This window comes from Mirounga angustirostris, unplaced genomic scaffold, assembly GCF_029215605.1.
Source record: "Mirounga angustirostris isolate CCGP_5_RB_7025 unplaced genomic scaffold, mMirAng1.0.hap1 SCAF_1, whole genome shotgun sequence".
Classification (NCBI taxonomy): Eukaryota; Metazoa; Chordata; class Mammalia; order Carnivora; family Phocidae; genus Mirounga; species Mirounga angustirostris.
Window position 1 is genome coordinate 199448761 of NW_026991709.1, and position 17978 is coordinate 199466738.

Below are 17978 nucleotides of genomic sequence, written 5' to 3' on the forward strand. Positions count from 1 at the left end.
TAAGTTGTAAACATCATGAGTCTTTGCACCCTAGACAGTTCAGCATGCATCATCTTACAGGAATAAGGACATTCTCCTATATAACTATCACAGTATGGTGCATCTTAGTCCCTTTGGAGGCCGGCAGCCCTTCCTTCCCCAGGGAATTGGAACGTATGTGCATATTCAAGGGTCTGTCGAAGACTTATTTATTGTAACCCCCATTTGTATTTCCTGATCTCAAGTATTAGTTTTATTTATTTAATTTTTTGCCTCTGAGTAAATTTACTGTCTGTATCTTAATTTTGGTTTAGAGAAGTTTGAAAGATTAAGTTAATCGATGCTTATTCCTTACAATTGACTGTGTAACATGCTCTAGGGCTATTGAATCACAAGTAGAATGTTCAGAGAAGATTCTTTTATGTTAACGAGTGGATTGTCCACTGAGCTCCTTAATACCCTGTGGAATATGGGACTGCAAAGAGTGTATCTTGAGCCATTTGTCCCAGCTCTGTGTAGAAGAGCCAAATTAATCACTTCTAGTTTTCAGGAAGGTTAAAAACTAGTCTCTAGTCCTTCAGGAGATTAAGAAGAGCATCCTGATAATAATGTTGAAAGGGTCACTTTCTAAGAACAGGAAGCCTAGAAGTGACTGTTCCAGTTCTTGCTTCAGATACTGTTCATCGCTTATAATAGCTTCATTCTTCTCATCACGAGGATTTCCATAACATTTTAAAAATCAGGCACTTCTAGAACACCATGTGTGAAAACATGCTAGGCTGGTGAACCTAAGCAAACAGTGGAACAGTATTTAAAATGGGACTTATATAGAGTGGCTTCTCTCTTCTCTTTGTCAATATTCTATTTGAAGAGCTCTTAGATTTCAAGAGGCAGAGAAGGATAGAGTCACTTTTCTAAGCAGCTCATAATTGCACATTTTAACCTCTGAGGACTGGCTAATGCTGGCTGGGATTTAAGTGACTTGCCTAATGACCCATATATATTAAATGGTAGGATACATATTTTTAGGAAGAAATTGGCTTCCATTATGTAATATAATTATGTAATGCCTTTTGGGGACCTTTATCAAATTAGGCCTTTTGTTTACTTGATAGAGATCTCTTGCTATGGGCTACTATGTATAAGACATAAGTAATACCCTCTATTCAGGGCACCTGGGTGTCTCAGTCTTGGTTAAGCATCCAACTCTTTTTTTTTTTTTTTTTTTAAGATTTTATTTATTTATTTGACAGAGAGACACAGCAAGAGAGGGAACACAAGCAGGGGGAGAGGGAGAAGCAGGCTTCCCGCAGAGCAGGGAGCCTGACGCGGAGCTCAATCCCAGGACCCTGGGATCATGACCTGAGCCGAAGGCAGATGTTTAACGACTTAGCCACCCAGGCGCCCCAAGCATCCAACTCTTGATTTCAGCCCAGGTCACGATCCCAGGGTCATGAGATGGAGCCCCATGCTCAGCAGGGAGTCTGCTTCTGTCCTTCTCCCTCTCCGTCTGCCCTCATCTCTCTTGCACACACTCTCTCAAATAAATAAATAAATAAATAAATATTTTTAAAAAAGCAATACCTTCTATTAGTAATTCAGTGTTCAAGGATTGGAGACATAGTGAAGCATAAATACACATAGTGTTAATTGTTCAAGGAGGACTGGGTATGGGAAGTGCTGTAAGAGTTAGCACAAAGGGTCATGTAAGTTTAGACTGAGGAAGATTTCACAAAGAAAGGATTTGAGCTGAACGATGAAAAGGAGGTTTAGAATGTCACTGAGCCAGATTGGAGCAAGTATTTGGTTCTGCAGAACAATGTGAACAGAGGCACAGAGATGGTAACGGAGGGTTGTGCAGAGAGGGTGGGACACAAACCAGCTTAGCTGCAACCAAGAGTTCAGATAAGGACATGGAGAGATCAGATGCACAGCTAGATGGGAGCAGAGTCACAGAGGGTGGTGCAGGCTGGGACTGTATATTGGCAGCTCTGCAGAACGCTTGAACTGTACTACAGGGAATGATATGGTCCATTTCCCAAAGTGTTAAGTGAGTTCCTAACATGGGCCTTACTCTGTTCTCTGTTCCTGAAAAGACACAAATTATTGGACTAGCAGTTCTCAAACTTTTTTGGTCTCAGGACTTCTTTATGCTCTTTAAAAATAATGAGGAACCCAAAGTGCTTTAATTTATTTGAATTATATCTGTTGATACTTACTGTATCTGAAATTAAAACAGAAACTTTTAAACCAAAACAATACACAGGTGCACGTTCCTGTAGCTGACTTCATCATGCGTCCTGCAGCCTCTGGAAAGCCACACTGCACACTTGGGGGAGAGGAGAGTGGAAAGGCAAATAACATCTTTGTGTTGTTAATAAAAATAGTTTTGACCCTGGGGACGTTTCTGCCACAGAGGGTAGGGGTGGTACCTGAACCACACTTTGTGAATTACTGAATTAAACACTTGTCCTTGAGGAATATTCAGTTAGGGTGGGGAGACATTATAAGAGGTAGGTAGGAAAGGTGGGCAGAAAAGAAGGAAGGGAGGGAGGAAGACAAAAGACAAATACGGTTATAGATAGAGGCACATGTGAAGGAAACAGTTATGCTTGGTTTCACAGAGGAGATAATCTTTTAAAGAATAAGGAAAAAAGGATGAACATGTGTGGCATATTCTGGAGATAGTACCAGGTGTGGGGAGCAGGTACTGTGGCCAAGTGCAGCTGTAATAGATGTGTGTGTTGGGGGGGGGGGGGGCGGTGATTCTGAAGGGCTTTTACCTTGTGGAAATCCAACAAGTCGCCAGGAAAGAGAAATAACAGGATTCAGTCTGTTTTAGAAAGTCCCTGCAGACAGTTTACAGATGATATGCAGGAAATGGAAGAGTTCCCACGGCATATCATAGTTCTTTTCCAGGAAGCATTATTACTTATTTATAACCCACTTTATTATTTTTGCAAGCATTTTGTTCTCTACTCCAAGCTACCTTTCCCAGTTCTTCCAGCTCTTAGGGGATGGTGTCTAGATCACCTCCTTCTGGTTTTGCTGGCACTATTATCACTATACTGAAAAGCACTTGGTTGCAGAAGCTAGGAGGAAGGTGCGGTGCCCATGGAGGACAGTGTTCTGGCCTGGTGGGTGGGAGGAGATAGAAGCTCAGCTCTCTAAGAAGAGTGAAAGAGACACACAGCTAAAGTAGGTTTGGGGGCATGGGGCAAATGTGGAGGTGGAGGCCTGGTGTCAGTTGGGGGATCAGTGTTGCATCTGTGGGAGACAGAGCATTTCCTGTTTCTAGTCTCTGAAGATGTTGTTATCTCGTGGATGCCAGCTAATTTGCCTCTCAGCCTTGGTTGAGATTCATTCAAAAGTCCAGTAGGTGTATAGATAGTTATCTGTTGCTACAGAGTCAATTACCACAAAGTTGGTGGCTTAAAATTGGATATATTTATTGTCTCATTGCTTCTGTGAGTCAGAAGTTTGTATGTAGCCTAATAGGGTCCTCTGATTAGGATATCACGAGGCTGCCCTCAAGGTGGTGGCTGGGTTGTGTTCTCATCTACTGAGGAATCCACCTCCATGTTCACTCCTGTTGTCAGAATTAATTTATTTCTATTTGTAGAACTGAAGGCTCCAGCTCCTTGCTGGCTGTTAGCTGGAAGCTGCCCTCAACTACCAGAGGCCACCCACTGTTCTTCACCATCCACACTTCCCACTGTGGCAGCTTGCTGCGTCAAGCCCGCAAGGAAAGTCTCTAGAGTGAGTGTAGTGAAGACAGGGCTTTGTATAAATGAACATCCCATCACCTTTCCCGTATTCTCTTGTCTAGAAACAAGTCACAGATGCTGCTAACACTCAGGGGAAGGGGAGTGTACAAGGACATGAAAACCATGAGTCAAGGATCAGTGGGGCCACTCTAGAATCTCACCACCTTTGTAGCCATTCTCCTGGGTTCTGGTCACATCCCCGGTTTGTCATTGTCTCTCAATTCCCAACATTAAAGTTAAAACCTTAAGAGTTAAGAGATCTCCGCAGTATCTGTATTCATAAGCAGGACTGTCACAGCATGAATTTTCTATCACAAGGTTCAACAAACATTTTCTGTAAAGAGCCACATGATAAAAATTTCAGGCTTCTGCAAACTGGACAGTCTCTGTCATAACTGCTCAGCTCTGCCTTTGTGTAGTGCAAAAGCAACCATAGACCCTCTTTAAACAAACGAGTGTGGCTGCGTTGTAATGAAATTGTATTTACAAAAATAGGCAGCAGGGCTGTAGTTGCTGACCCCTAGTCAATCAGATCGGTCAGCTATCTCTGACTCATTAGTAACATTTTAAGAGAATGGGACAAGGGCAGGTGATTTACAATGACTTTCCTTTAAAGGAAAGTCAAAAGTCACATGGAGAGGAAAAGTCACAGATGGCCTATCAAATTGGGAAGGACCTTTGGAAGTTCAGGGCAGAATGAGAGCCCTCTGTAGGTATCACTGAGGCAATGCCAACGGCTATGGCAAGAGCTCATGTTAGTAGAGAGATAGGACTTGGGTCCAGTCAACTGAATTTGCTAATAACATTAATATTGTTGAGCACTTACTACGAGCCAGTTATTAGCATTTTGCATGAAATAATTCGTTTAATTGTTAGCATTGCACTTACCAAGTAGGGTACTATCATTCTCCTTTTGTAGATAAGCAGACTGAGGCATCTGTCAGCTAAGTAGCTTGCCCACGGTCACTTCGGCTGGTAAATTCAGGGACAGGATTTGAACCTAGACAGTCTGGATCCAGAACTCATCTACTTCTTCTAGAGCAGGGGCTAGGAAATTTTGGTTCCTAGACAAAAGTCCAGGTTGTCCCCTCCTTTTATTTAGCCCAGAATATATAAGAATAGTTTTTACATTTTTAAATGGTTGGAAAAAATCAAACGAAGAATACTATGTTGTGACACATACAAATTATAGGACATTCATGTTTCAGTGTCTGTAAAGTTTAATTGAAACACAGCCACACTCCTCCAGTCCCAGGCTGCTTTAACGGCTGATCTTACCCTGCTGTGGCAGAACTGAGTCGTGGCAGCTAAGACTCATGCAGCCTGCAAAGCTGAGAATAGCTACTCTCTGCCCTTTGCAGAGCCCTGTTCTCCAGATAAGGTCTGACTGTGAGCCATGATGCTGATATTTTCCCCTGGCTGACCAGGCATTCTTCTCATAGCTCAGTTATGTGTCCAAGGATTTTGTACTTTCTCCTCCTTTGTATGTTTGGCGTAACTTTTTTGTTGTTGTTGTTCCTTCTAGTATCTTCTTCATTTATCTCCACAGACATGGGTCAGACCACACATTTGTAGGGAAGGATTCTGAACCGTCTAATTTATATGACATCAAAAAGACAACATGGCATATGGGAAGGGCTGCAGCCTCTTAAGCGTTTACACTTCCAACCAGAATTCAGACCAAAGAGAAGCTGTTGTTTTGTGTTTCTTTTTCCAAGAAGATGTCTAAAAGCAGCTTGAAAAAATGTTTTGTAGGATAGAAACCACTTTACATACTCCTCCACATGGCATCTTGAGGAACACACAACTCCTAATTAACTCTTAATAGACATCTCATTAAAGGGCTGAGCACTGGCCACAGGTTTCTCCTCTTTAACTGTACCATCATCATATGAATAGGTATTAATATCATGTAACTATTCATCATGGACTCATAGCTAATTAAAAGTTAATATCAAATGTGACTTGCCTTGTAATAGAGTGAGTGTGTGATCTCTTTAGAACGTGGAACTATAGGTTGTGGGTCATCATTTAAAAGCAGATTATCTTTTTAAAAAAAACACGGCATTCCTCCCACATAATACTCTGTAATTAAGCTGACTCAGCAAAGGTGGCCTAAGGCCCATTCAGTTAACAGTAACTTGTGAAGTTAGGGTTTTTTTTTTTAAACTCCATCTGTATTTGGTTTTTGTTCAGATTTCTTCATTTTTATATCTTAATGTGTCTTTTTTTTTTTTTTTTAAAGATTTTATTTATGTGTTTGACACACAGAGAGCACAAGCAAAGAGAGCGGCAGGCAGAGGGAGAGGGAGAAGCAAACTCCCTGCTGAGCAGGGAGCCCAATGCGGGGCTTGATCCCAGGACCCTGGGATCATGACCTGAGCCGAAGGCAGTGGCTTAACCAACTGAGCCACCCAGATGCCCCTATCTTAATGTGTCTTAATGCATGCTGCATATTTCATCTGAACTAAGAATTAGAGCATTACCAGTAACGTTCATCTCTGTTTCTCCTTTATCTTCTCACTTTCTAACCGCCAGCACTGAGAATCCTAAATTTTGAAATACTATTCTGCTGCTTTCTAAGTGACTTTTTTTTTTCTTCTAAGTGACTTTTATCACAAAGAAAGACGTACTGAATATGTTAGGTGTAATTTTGTTTGTTTTTAAACTTTATCAAACATGGTTTATTTAGACTTCTGAACTGTTTTACTCACTCTTAGGTGTTCAGGGCACATCCATGTAGCTACGTTGTCCAGGTCAGCACAGTTCATTTATTTCCACTGCTGTGAAATAGGCTGTTGTGTGATTGTAACCCACTTTAATCATCTGTTTGTCTGTTACTGGATGGGCAGTTTGGGTTGTTCTCTTTGTTCCGTGTCAAACATGCGTGTCCAGTCTTGTACGTACCTCACCGGCCCCCTGTGCAGGGTTTCACTGAGATGCAGCACTCCTCCAAGTGTGCTTAGCGGACCGGTTGTCACATTGAGACAGGAGTTGGCATCACTCAGCCCTCCGTTTAAATTGGTTGTTACTTTTTCATAAGGTGAATTTTTTGGTAGAGGAAAGTTAGAGCATTGACTATTTTGAACATTGAAGCTTGATCATTCTTTTTTTTTTTTTAAAGATTTATTTATTTATTTGAGAGAGCGAGAATGAGAGGGAGTACATGAGAGGGGGGAGGGTCAGAGGGAGAAGCAGGCTCCTCGCTGAGCAGGGAGCCCGATGCGGGACTCGACCCCGGGGCTCCAGGATCATGACCTGAGCCGAAAGCAGTTGCTTAACCAACTGAGCCACCCAGGCGCCCGAAGCTTGATCATTCTTGTGTAACTTCTTATTTTGTTGTGGACTAATCCTGTGCGTTGTAGGGTTTTAGGAAATTCTAGTTTTTTCCCCATAGTGAGTGTATCAGTTGACACTTGGACCATAACACTCGATCATACACTTCCTAGTGTTAGGCTCTGCAGATGTAGTGGGTGTAAAATGACATTCCATTGTGGTTTTATTTTATTTTTTTTAAAGATTTTATTTATTTATTTGAGAGAGAGAGCGCATAAGCAGGGGAAGTGGCAGAGGGTGAGGGAAAAGCAGACTGTCTGTGGAGCAGGGAGCCCGATGTAGGGCTCCAACCCGGGGCTCAATCCCAGGACTCCTGGGATCATGACCTGAGCCAAAGACGGACGCTTAACGGACTGAGCCACCCAGGTGCTCCTCCATTGTGGTTTTAAATTACAATTCTCTGTAACTCATTTGAGTATCTTCTGTTTACTGGTCATACAGACATCATTCTATAACACAACTACTTTGTCTTTTGCTCACTTTTTAATAGTTCTTATGGTTTGCTTTATAAATCTGATACACTGCTCTAGTTGCCTGTGTTTTCTCCTGTTTGGTTACTTGTTCTTTCTTTTGGGCATCTTTTAATGAAAAGAAGTCCTTGATTTTAATAGAGTGAAGTTGGGGCTCCTGGGTGGCCCAGTCGGTTAAGCGACCGACTCTCTTGATTTCGGCTCAGGTCATGATCTCAGGGTTGTGGGATCAAGCCCCACATCAGGCTCTGGGGTGAGCGTGGAGTCTGCTTGAGATTCTTTTTTTTTTTTAAAGATTTTATTTATTTATTTGGGACAGAGAGAATGAGATACAAAGAGCACGAGAGGGAGGAGGGTCAGAGGGAGAAGCAGACTCCCTGCCGAGCAGGGAGCCCGATGCGGGACTCGATCCCGGGACTCCAGGATCATGACCTGAGCCGAAGGCAGTCGCTTAACCAACTGAGCCACCCAGGCGCCCTCTGCTTGAGATTCTTTCCCTCTCCCTGCTCCTCACTCCACTCATGTTCTCTCTCTCGCAAGCAAACAAATAAAATCTATTTTAAAAAATAATAGAGTGAAGTTAGTCCTTTATGATTAGCACTTTTTGTGTTGTGTTGGAAATATTCAGGTTTGTTTTTTTCACGTGTCTTTATCTAGAATTGGTTTTTAACATGGGGAAAAGTGGTTGTTTCTGTATGTTAATTCTATAACTAACCACCTTGCCCTGTGATTATTTCTAGTAACTTTTTGGCAGATTCTTTTAGGTATACAGTTTTATTCTCTATAATCAAACTGCTTGCTTCATTTTCTTAATTGACTACTTTGGGGTACAACCACTCTGGCAGCATTAAAGGGACATGGTAATACTGTTACCCATGTCCTGCTCTTGATTTTGGAGGAGATACTGTAGGCATCTCTCCAGGAAGGATGACATTTGTTGTATGATTATTGATAACAGTCTTCTGGGGGCTCAGGAACTTCCCTTGTATCCTTGGTTTTCCAGGAGCTTGTCATGAAAGATACTGAGTCTTAACAGATAGTTCATGGGTATGATCAAGTAAGTCTATAAATTTATAGACTCATAAATGTTAAATTATCTTTCTGATACTGTCATATTAATTTGTCATAATGTGGTGCCTTTTTTATACACTGCTGTATTCTGTTTTCAGATTTTTTTGCTTAGGAGATTCTCATTTGTGATTATGAGTGAGATTTAGCCTCGTGGCTCTACTATCCCTTATCTGTTTGTCTGCATCTGATTTGTAAATCAAGGTTATACTGGCCTCATAGAATGAATTAGGGGGTATTCTCTCTTTTCTCTAGAAAGGTTTAAGTAAGATGGTAATCCTCAATTCCTTGGAAGTTTTGTGGAATTCCCCCAGTAAAAACACCTGGACCTGTGGTGGTTTGGTTTTTTAAGTTTTTTAATTATTTTATTTTTTTGTTATGGGCCTACTCAGGACTTCTTTTTCTTCTTGAATCTGTTTGGTAAAATGCATTTTCTAATTATTTGTCCATTTAATTTTTCTATTTGGCATAAGGTTTTTTGGCAGTACTTTGTCATTTCTATATTGACCTTATTAATAGTTATGACCTTTCTTCCAGTCTTTATATAATTAATTTGTGCCTTCTTTGTCTTTTCTTGATCTTTTTTTTTTTTTTTAATATTTTGTTTATTTATTTGACAGAGAGAGACACAGCGAGAGAGGGAACACAAGCAGGGGGAGTGGGAGAGGGAGAAGCAGGCTGCCCGCGGAGCAGGGAGCCCGATGCGGGGCTCGATCCCAGGACCCTGGGATCATGACCTGAGCCGAAGGCAGACGCTTAATGACTGAGCCACCTGGGCGCCCCAGTTTTCTTGATCTTTCACATCAATTTATCAACTTTATTATTTCAAAGAACCAAGTTTGGGGTATATTGAGTCTCTCTATTGTATGTTTTAACTCTGTCGTATTTTTGCTTTTTATTTCTTTGATTTTTATCCTTGTTACGCTTTTCTCCGTACCTTCTATATTCTGTTATTCTTTTTCTGCTTCTTCTCAAGAATATAGAGCTTGTAAACATCAAGCTTTTTTTACTTTTCTGATGTAAGTTCAAGAAGGCTTTACATTTCCATTTCCCTCTTTGTGCTATTTTTACTGACTCCCAAAATTACATTTCTAAGCACAGAGAAATTTATCTATATATTTTAAACTTCTAACTTCTAATTTCATTGCCTTATGGTGAGAAACCTTGGGCTGTATGTCACTGACTTTTTGAAAAATGTTAAAATTTGCTCTTTGACTTAATTTGTGACCAGTATTTTTTAACGTAATGTGTAAGCTTGAAATTAAATACGTATATATTATCTGATTGGTGGGCATAGAACCCATCTTGCTGCATTTACATCCACTGTTGATCTTAATTGAGTAAAGTATATTCAAATCCCCACTGTGAGGCACATTTTCATTTCTGTCCTGCCATTCTGTCAGTTTTTGCATTATATAGTTTGACACTCTTTTATTAGGTTCCTAAAAGTATGAAAAATTAAAATTTTCTGGTGAATTAAATCTTTGCTTCATTACATTGTCACCCTCCATTTCTCATAATGCTCTATTCTTGATGCCTGTATTAAGTAATAGTACTATGAAGACGCCACCATTCCTTGGATTTGCTTTTGCCTGGCTTATCTTTTATGCTTTTGTATTTCCCGTTTTCGTGGTCTCTGTATGGATCATTTCTTTAGAGGTGTTTTATTTGTGCTTTTCTTTTTACCTGGTGTAATCTCTTTCCCTTGACTTTATTTCTAGAAAATTTTTTGATCTTTGGGTTTTTAAAAAAAATCTCTGCACATCTCTAATATTGTGGTTTGGAGATCTTTATTATTCTCTCTTTTAATTATCTGTTATATCAATGGCTGTGCTAGATTTGGGATCTGGCAGATCTCATCTTGGCAATCTTGAGTGCTGACACTGTTGATTGATGTTTCTGCTCAGTGTTAGTGGCTTCCTTTCTTGGTGTTTTGCTCTTTGTGAGCTCATTACTTGGACAGCTACAGTTGGGGTTGGAAAAACTGTCTGCAGAGGATTTTGTTTCTCTTAGTAGCCAGGGGTTGCCACTGGCTTGAGATCCCGTTTGCCCCCCCCCCCCCCCCCCTCCCCGGCCGGCTCTGTAGAATCCCTGGCTTCCTTTCCCTGCCCTGGACCTGGCTAGTCCAGTGCTCAGCTTCCTGATGCTGAGCTGCTCAAAGCAAATATGTCTGGGTGTGACCCTACCCCTCCAACTTTCCAAATATTCCATCCAGGTACAGGATCCCAAATACAGAGCCTGGCTCCGCTACTTCCACACTCTGGCCCCACTCCTGGCACTGTAGTCTTTTGGCATTTTTTGGAAGGTAGTAATCTTCTACCTTATGTGAGATTTGTGATATCCCAAACTATCATGCCCCCTGGAGCTCCTGGTCAGTCAGAATTCTGAAAGCAAGGTTTGCTTCCATCTGTAAGAATTAGAGCAAGAGGGATTTTCCTATTCAATAACTTTAACATGATTAGTTTAAACTATGTTTGTTTAAATATGTTTTAAGTATTCTCATTGAGGATAAATGCTGTTAGTCTTGTTATTTAAAGAGGATAATATTCAAATTAAAGCTGTAGGATATTTGAACGTTTTTATTTAAAACCATGGCAAACCCTCATTATGTATAAAATATTTGTTTCTATATAAAATTGTAAAACCAAAAATATTTATCTGATTGTGTTGTTTTTGAAATCTTCATTAACTTCTTAGCTACATATAGTTAAGCATATAGGTAAGCTTATATATAGTTAAGTTATATATATATATAGTTAAGACTCCCTTAGTACCACATTCAGGGCTCTTCCTCCTGAGGCCCTTACCAACATTATGTCCCTCCTTCTGATCTTTCCCATCTGTCCCCCTTCCCCTTTCCTAGTCATCACAAAGGACTGACGTTTTCCCCGCACCCTTGAGTCTTTCTGTCTCTTCCCTTGAAATGTCCTTCTCCATACTTGTACTACCCACCCCCAGCCCCAGTCATGTCTGCATGGCTGTAACCATTTATTCTTCCCCAACTGAAACAGTCGTGCCCTCTGTGCTGCTCACAGCGTCTCCTGCATGCACATCTGTGATGGACTTGTTCTTTTGTGTCCTCTCCATCCAGAATGGGATGTTCTGGAGGTTCAGTGAATATCTAGCTCAGCATTATTTCTCCAGTACCCAACGCAAAATACTCAAAATACATCCTCATTAAGCATTGGTTAAATAGTAATAAATTATTTGGGGTTCTTTTTTTGCTTTTTTGTACTTAAAATTTTTTTGAGGTTTTTATTTTTATATATGCAGAACAGTAAAAACCCTCAGTGTGCAGCTCCATGCATTTTCACAAATGAAACACATTCATGTAAGCAGCCCTAAGATCAAAAAAAGATCATTACCAGCACCTCAGGCCCCCCCTCCCCCCGAATCATTTTCTGTCTGCCCACCCCTTCCCTGGTTAACCGCTGTCCTGATTTCTAACGCCATTGATTACTTGCATCTATTTTTGAACTTTGAAATTAATATAGTCATAAAGCCTGTGTTTTATGCTAGACTTCTTATGTCAGCCTTACAGTTGGGAGACTCATCCATATTATTGTGCGTACTTGTGTTTCAAGCATCACAGGTGTATGGTAGCTTTTACCTTTGTTCCATATTTGTGTTACTTGTTCTTATTCTTTTGCTCGTAGAAGGGGCTGAAGAGGAAAAAATGGAAACAGATACTGATGGTCAACAGCCTGAAAAGGTGAAGTCTGTCTGTTTGAATTCTCCTACCACAGGAAAGACAAAGAGAGAGCATGCCTTTCAGAGCGTAACGGTTTGGGTTTATTTTGATCTTTGATCCCTCTCAGGGGATTATAAATGATTCTTTCAGCCATTGGACTTTGCTGGTTTAAGGTGTAATTCTCACAAAGCATAACATATGACATTTTTCACTGATTCATTCTGGGAAGATTTATCCACTCCCCGGCCTCCTCTTTTATATCCCTTTCAGGCACAGTTGGGAAAATGAATACAAAATTGTGGTTTTTATGAATATTGAATTACAAGGGTTTGGTCTTGTACTTGTGCCAGAAGAGAATTGTAGAATATTAAGGGATTTTGTAGGAGAGTTAACTGCCAGCAGGAAAATAATCAGACAGGTCTTAATGAGAAGATGATGTTTGAGGTCGGTTTTAAAGAGCAGGTAGCTCTATAACGATTGGAATTGAAGCGGAGGACAGGGAATCAAAGATCCGACCAACAGTGGGGGAGGGACACTAAAGCCTGTGTGCAGAAGGCACCATCACAGTGCCCCATGTCTGTGACCCGCTCTCTAACTCAAAGAGGCTCCGAATGCCTGGTGACTAAGGCAGAACAGGACTTTACAGCGTCTTCGAGATCAGGGGCACATGATTTAAAAATGGGCAGAGGACCTGACCAGACATTTTTCAAAGAAGATATCCAGATGGCCAGCAGACACATGAAAAGATGCTCAGTATCACTCATCATCAGGGAAACGCAAATCAAAACCACAACGAGATATCCCCTCACACCAATGAGAAAGGCTAATATCAAAAAGACAGCAAGTGTGGGCAACGATATGGGGAAAACGAACCCTTGTGTATTGTTGATGGGAATGTAAATTGGTCCAGGCACTCTGGAAAACTGTGGAGCTTCCTCTGAAAGTTAAAAATAGAACTACCATATAATCCAGCAATTCCACTACTGGGTATTTATCCCAAGAAAATGAAAACACTAATTCAAAAAGATATGTGCACCCCTGTGTTCACTGCATTATTTATAATAGCCAAGACATGGAAGCAACACAAAGGTCCATTGATAGATGAATGGTTAAAGAAGAAGTGGTGTGTATCTCACACACACAGGAATATTATTACTCAGCCATAAAAAAGAATGAAATCTTGCCATTCACAACAAAACAGAAATAGACCCATAAATACAGAGAACAAACTGGTGATTGCCAGAGGGGAAGGGAGTTAGAGAGATGGGCAGAGTAGGTGAAGGAGGATTAAGGTACAAATTTCCCATTATAAAATAAATAAGTCACGGGGTTGACAGCATAGGGAATATGGTCAATACTGTCATAATGTATGGTGACAGTAACTAGCTTTATCACAGGATTGTGTAATGTATAGAATTATCAAATTGTTATGTTGTACACCTGAACCTAATAAAATCTTGTGTGTCAACTATACTTCAATGAAAAGATAAGATTAGGAGCACATGATGAGCATTCATTCACTATTTGAGTGAACATATACAAGCTGGGATTTAAGGTCTTGATTGCCATGTGTTTTAAAATTGTAATTAGATGAGGATGAGGTAAAATCATAGTTCTTATACTGTTTTAAATATTATACTTTGTACTTTACATTTACGGATTTATGAGTTCATCTGGTTCCTAAACAGTCTCATCAAGTCAATGATAATCTCTTCATTTTATAGACAGTGTTACATGATTTGTCCAAGGTCTCAGGGATTTCAAAATCCATAAATGAAACCAATTTCTGACCAGAGGAATTGAAGTTTTCGGTCCCCAGAGCATAATCATTGATGCCCTGTTGTGACTCTTCCTAAAAACCGTTAGCAAATGACTGTATTAAAGGGCTTTGTCAGCTTTTTTATTTTGGCAGCATTCCATCTTGCTTCTCTGTTGATCATGTCCAGTTTAAATGCTCTTGGTCCTTTTGGACAGGTAGTCGATAATTCATTTGTTTATTTATGAAGCCTTTCTCTGTTTAACCAGTAAGTAATATACATGAATTTCCATGACATCCTTTGGACACTCTGACCCTGGCTTTATAGCAGAGGGCACAGAGAGGGTAGGGACTGTGTGTTTTGGAGGCGTATTGACCTGTGAGCACTCAGGTGTTGAGGAAGTGAAAGGTATTTCTTTGAATTTATTAATTTCTTTTCCAGCTCTTCTCTCCAAGGCCCTTCTGAACCTAGTTCGTTTCCTGCCAAAAATAGTAGAGGCTTTTGTTACTCTAAGGTAATGTCACTTGTAGAAGGACTGTTTTTGCTCACTCTTCTTTTGTACCCCTTTTAGGCAGAAAACAAAGGGGAAAATGAAACAGACGAAGGGGATAAAGCACAAGATGGAGAAAATGAAAAAAATAGTGAGAAGGAGCAGGACAGTGAAGTTAGTGAGGATACCAAATCAGGTAATTCAAGGAAACTCTTTAGACTTTATTTACTTTTAAAAGATTTTATTTATTTGAGAGAGAGCAAGAGAGCTGGAGGAGGGGCAGAGAAAGAAGGAGAGAATCTCAAGCAGACTCCCCACTGAGCACGGAGCCCGACGTGGGACTTGATCTCATGACCCCGAGATCACGACCTGAGCCAAAATCAAGAGTTGGATGCTTAACCAACAGCCACCCAGGCACCCCCTCTTTAGACTTTATCATGTAAAACTAAAAAGCACTGGAGAAGCGGGGGCAGTTTAATTATACAGAAATATTTCCTTATTCGTTTTGGGTTTGTTTCTTAATGTAACAGTAAATACACGTTAGAGTTTTATTTTGCTCCGAGTGCTAATGCTAGGGGCTGCCTTGTGTCAGTAGCATGTAGACAGACAAGTTGTTCTGTGTGACTGAAGTCACCACGCAGACCTGCCATTTTGGTCTCCGAGTCAGTGGCTTGCAGAAGTGCTTAGTACTCAGCTTCTGATTTCCTGCAGACCCCAGGGTTTCCGGGAGCATTGCATTGACTGATCTTGTTGGTCTTCGGGCTTAGTTCCCTTTGTATCTTCGGGAACTACACAGAGAGCTTAGAGAAATGAAGGGGAGACAAAGTGTACTATTCAGAAAATCCGTCTCAGATAGAGGCGCACTTACATGCATGGAATGATTCTGCACAAATCTTAAGAAGGCGGCGGCACTGAGATCTCTTTGTAACCTCAGTCCTAGTTTGTCATGTGGCGGAGGTGAGAAGTACGGTGGCTTATTGAGGCTGGGCACACTGGTAATAAAGCTTTCTGATTTCTTTCAGAAGAAAAGGAAACTGAAGAGAACAAGGAACTCACTGATACTTGTAAAGAAAGAGAAAGCGATCTCGGGAAGAAGAAAGTAGAACACGAAATTTCCGAAGGAAATGTGGCCACGGCTGCCGCAGCTGCTCTCGCCTCAGCTGCAACCAAAGCCAAGGTTTGCTGCTCACAGCCCTTGCCAGGCTCCCTTCAGCCGTGAATGGTCGCCTTGTTTTCCGTTATTGGGAATGGTAGTACCCAACGGGAGATGACTGCTTGACCGGCATTTCTAGGTTAAGAATTCGCAGGCAGGAGGAGGGGCGGGGGTGTGCGAGTCGCAGATCTGGTCTGGGGTGGGGGGGCTGCCTTCCAGGCATTCCTTGTTCCACTCCGCACTCGGCTCTTGGCTTGTGGACACTCCAGGGAGGGGGGACAGAACTTAAAGTCCCTCGTGTTGGCCTGCAGAACTTGTCTCGGACTATTGTTCCAATTTCTGCTCGATTGAAATGTTTGTGATTTTTAAGACAAAAATCTGTTTCCTTGTATAAATACTTCACCCTGCTCTTACAGACTGAAAGGAGAGAGGGGGACCTAAAATAACTCTTTTTCTTCTTGAATTTGCCAGCTTTTCTGGGGGTGGTTTTCTCTATTTATAACCTAGTATTGGCTTCGTGGCATATTTAAGAAGAAAGGAGAATGTTATTTTCCCCACTTTGTGTTAATTTAGCATTTTAAAGCCTTCCAGGCATGAGTTTTAAAAAAACCCTTTTCACCTCTTCTCCATCGTACCCTGCGAAGTAGTTTCCTTCCATTGTAGATTCCCATGTTTTGAGCAGTATTTACTGGAACATACCTAATCGTTTTATCTTGAGCTGTTCTTAATCCATTGGTAAAGATACTCTTTCATGGTCTTTAATACCCACAGACTGTACAGCTGCTGCAGACTACTTCTCCAAGTGTTTAATCTGTGATGCACGATTTATAACAGACCCACAGATGACCCGGTTCAAGCCACAAGACCTCCGTTTTGAGTGCCCACCATCGGGCATAGGTGCCGCCCATGAGGAGGAGGGGTGTTGCCAGTCCCTCCGGGTGGCTCCCCCAGCTGCCGGTTCCTGTTACAGTAGCTGGAGGTTCTGCATGTTCAGACTTCCCAGTGTCTTCCCAGGATGCCTCCTGGTCTTCATGGTGATTTAGCTGCAGTATTAGGTATTCTCTCTCCTCTACCTTCCCCTCCCTCTGGGGACTGCTGAGGTGCACTCTTGACCGAGTGAGTACTTAGTAGACACCAGTTGGATGGTGGTTTCACGTCTGTTTGGTTTTGCTCCTTCATCAGAAATAGTTTTTGGAGCCTCTCTTTCTTCTGCCAGGTTGGACTCTGGCACCTCCTTGTCTCTGAGCTGAGTTCTCGTTGTTCAGGCTGTCACCAGGGACCTTAAGGGCTGCCTTGGGCCTGTTTCACAGATGAACTGGAGGCCAGGAGGGCTTCTGTCCTTCGTGACTTTTATCAGCTGACAGCACACCATCCCCCCAGTCTTCAAACCCACAGCCTGGGGTCCTCTCTGTCTCCTCTCATTCTTTCACTTTCCACGGCTGCTAAGCCACCAAATCCTTCTTGGTTGTGTTAGTGCCCCTGGTGATGCCCAGCCCCTTCACTGCTCCCTTAGGCTGGCTTCCCATCATCTGTTGTCTGTCTTTTTCAGCCCATTCTGTGTTTTCAGCCAGAGGAATCTTTCTCATTTTTTAAATTTTCTATTGAAGTGTAACTTATATTTGAATAAGTCTATTGAATATACGTCTATAGCTAGTGAATTTTTCACAGACTGAGCCCATCTATGGGCTCACAGACAACACCTACATCAAGCAACATAACATTCCCAGCCTTCCAGAAGCTTCCTCATATTCCCTTCCAGTTACTGTGCCCCTCCCCCCAAGAATGGTTGCTAGCCTCTTAATGCCATGGATTACTTTCTGCTTTTTTGACTTCATATAAATGGAATCGTACAGTATGCAGAAAAATCTTTAAAAATACAAACAGGAAGAGGAACAAACATGATACTTTCTTAAATAAGCTCCCTAACTCTCTCAGGCGAAAATTTCAAACTCTCTAGTGTGCAGTTCACGAGTTTTCCTGCTCAAGACGCTTCTCTGTTCTTAAGCGTCATTTTTTGCCTGTCTGACCCGAACTGTCTCTTGCAGTTCTCCCAGACAGAACCCACTGTGACGTCTCCAGCTGGGCTGTTCTGGACCCACTTCCCTCTCACAGAGATGTTTCTCTCCCTTGCCCTCTCGTTGTTTCTTCTCCCTCTGCCGCTGTGTCTGCTTCACTGTAGGTTGCCAGAGCAGGAACTAAAATGGTAGACTCCGTAAAACATTTTACAGATGCTTCATGATGTTTTCATGGCGGATGAAAATACGATG

At 41.6% G+C, this 17978-nt stretch overlaps 1 protein-coding gene across 6 annotated transcripts in view; it reads left to right on the forward strand.

The window, feature by feature from the left end:
- The window catches only part of SMARCC1 (SWI/SNF related, matrix associated, actin dependent regulator of chromatin subfamily c member 1), a 181074-nt gene that overhangs the window by 118976 nt on the left and 44120 nt on the right, over window positions 1–17978 (forward strand). For 5 of the 6 annotated variants that reach the window (XM_064596765.1, XM_064596757.1, XM_045862541.3 and 2 more), the window contains 3 exons: window positions 12277–12332; window positions 14640–14754; window positions 15581–15735. In XM_064596765.1, the coding sequence (XP_064452835.1) occupies window positions 12277–12332; window positions 14640–14754; window positions 15581–15735 (326 nt within the window). The remainder of the gene's footprint in view (window positions 1–12276; window positions 12333–14639; window positions 14755–15580; window positions 15736–17978) is intronic. The other variant, XM_064596758.1, reaches the window with a different exon arrangement.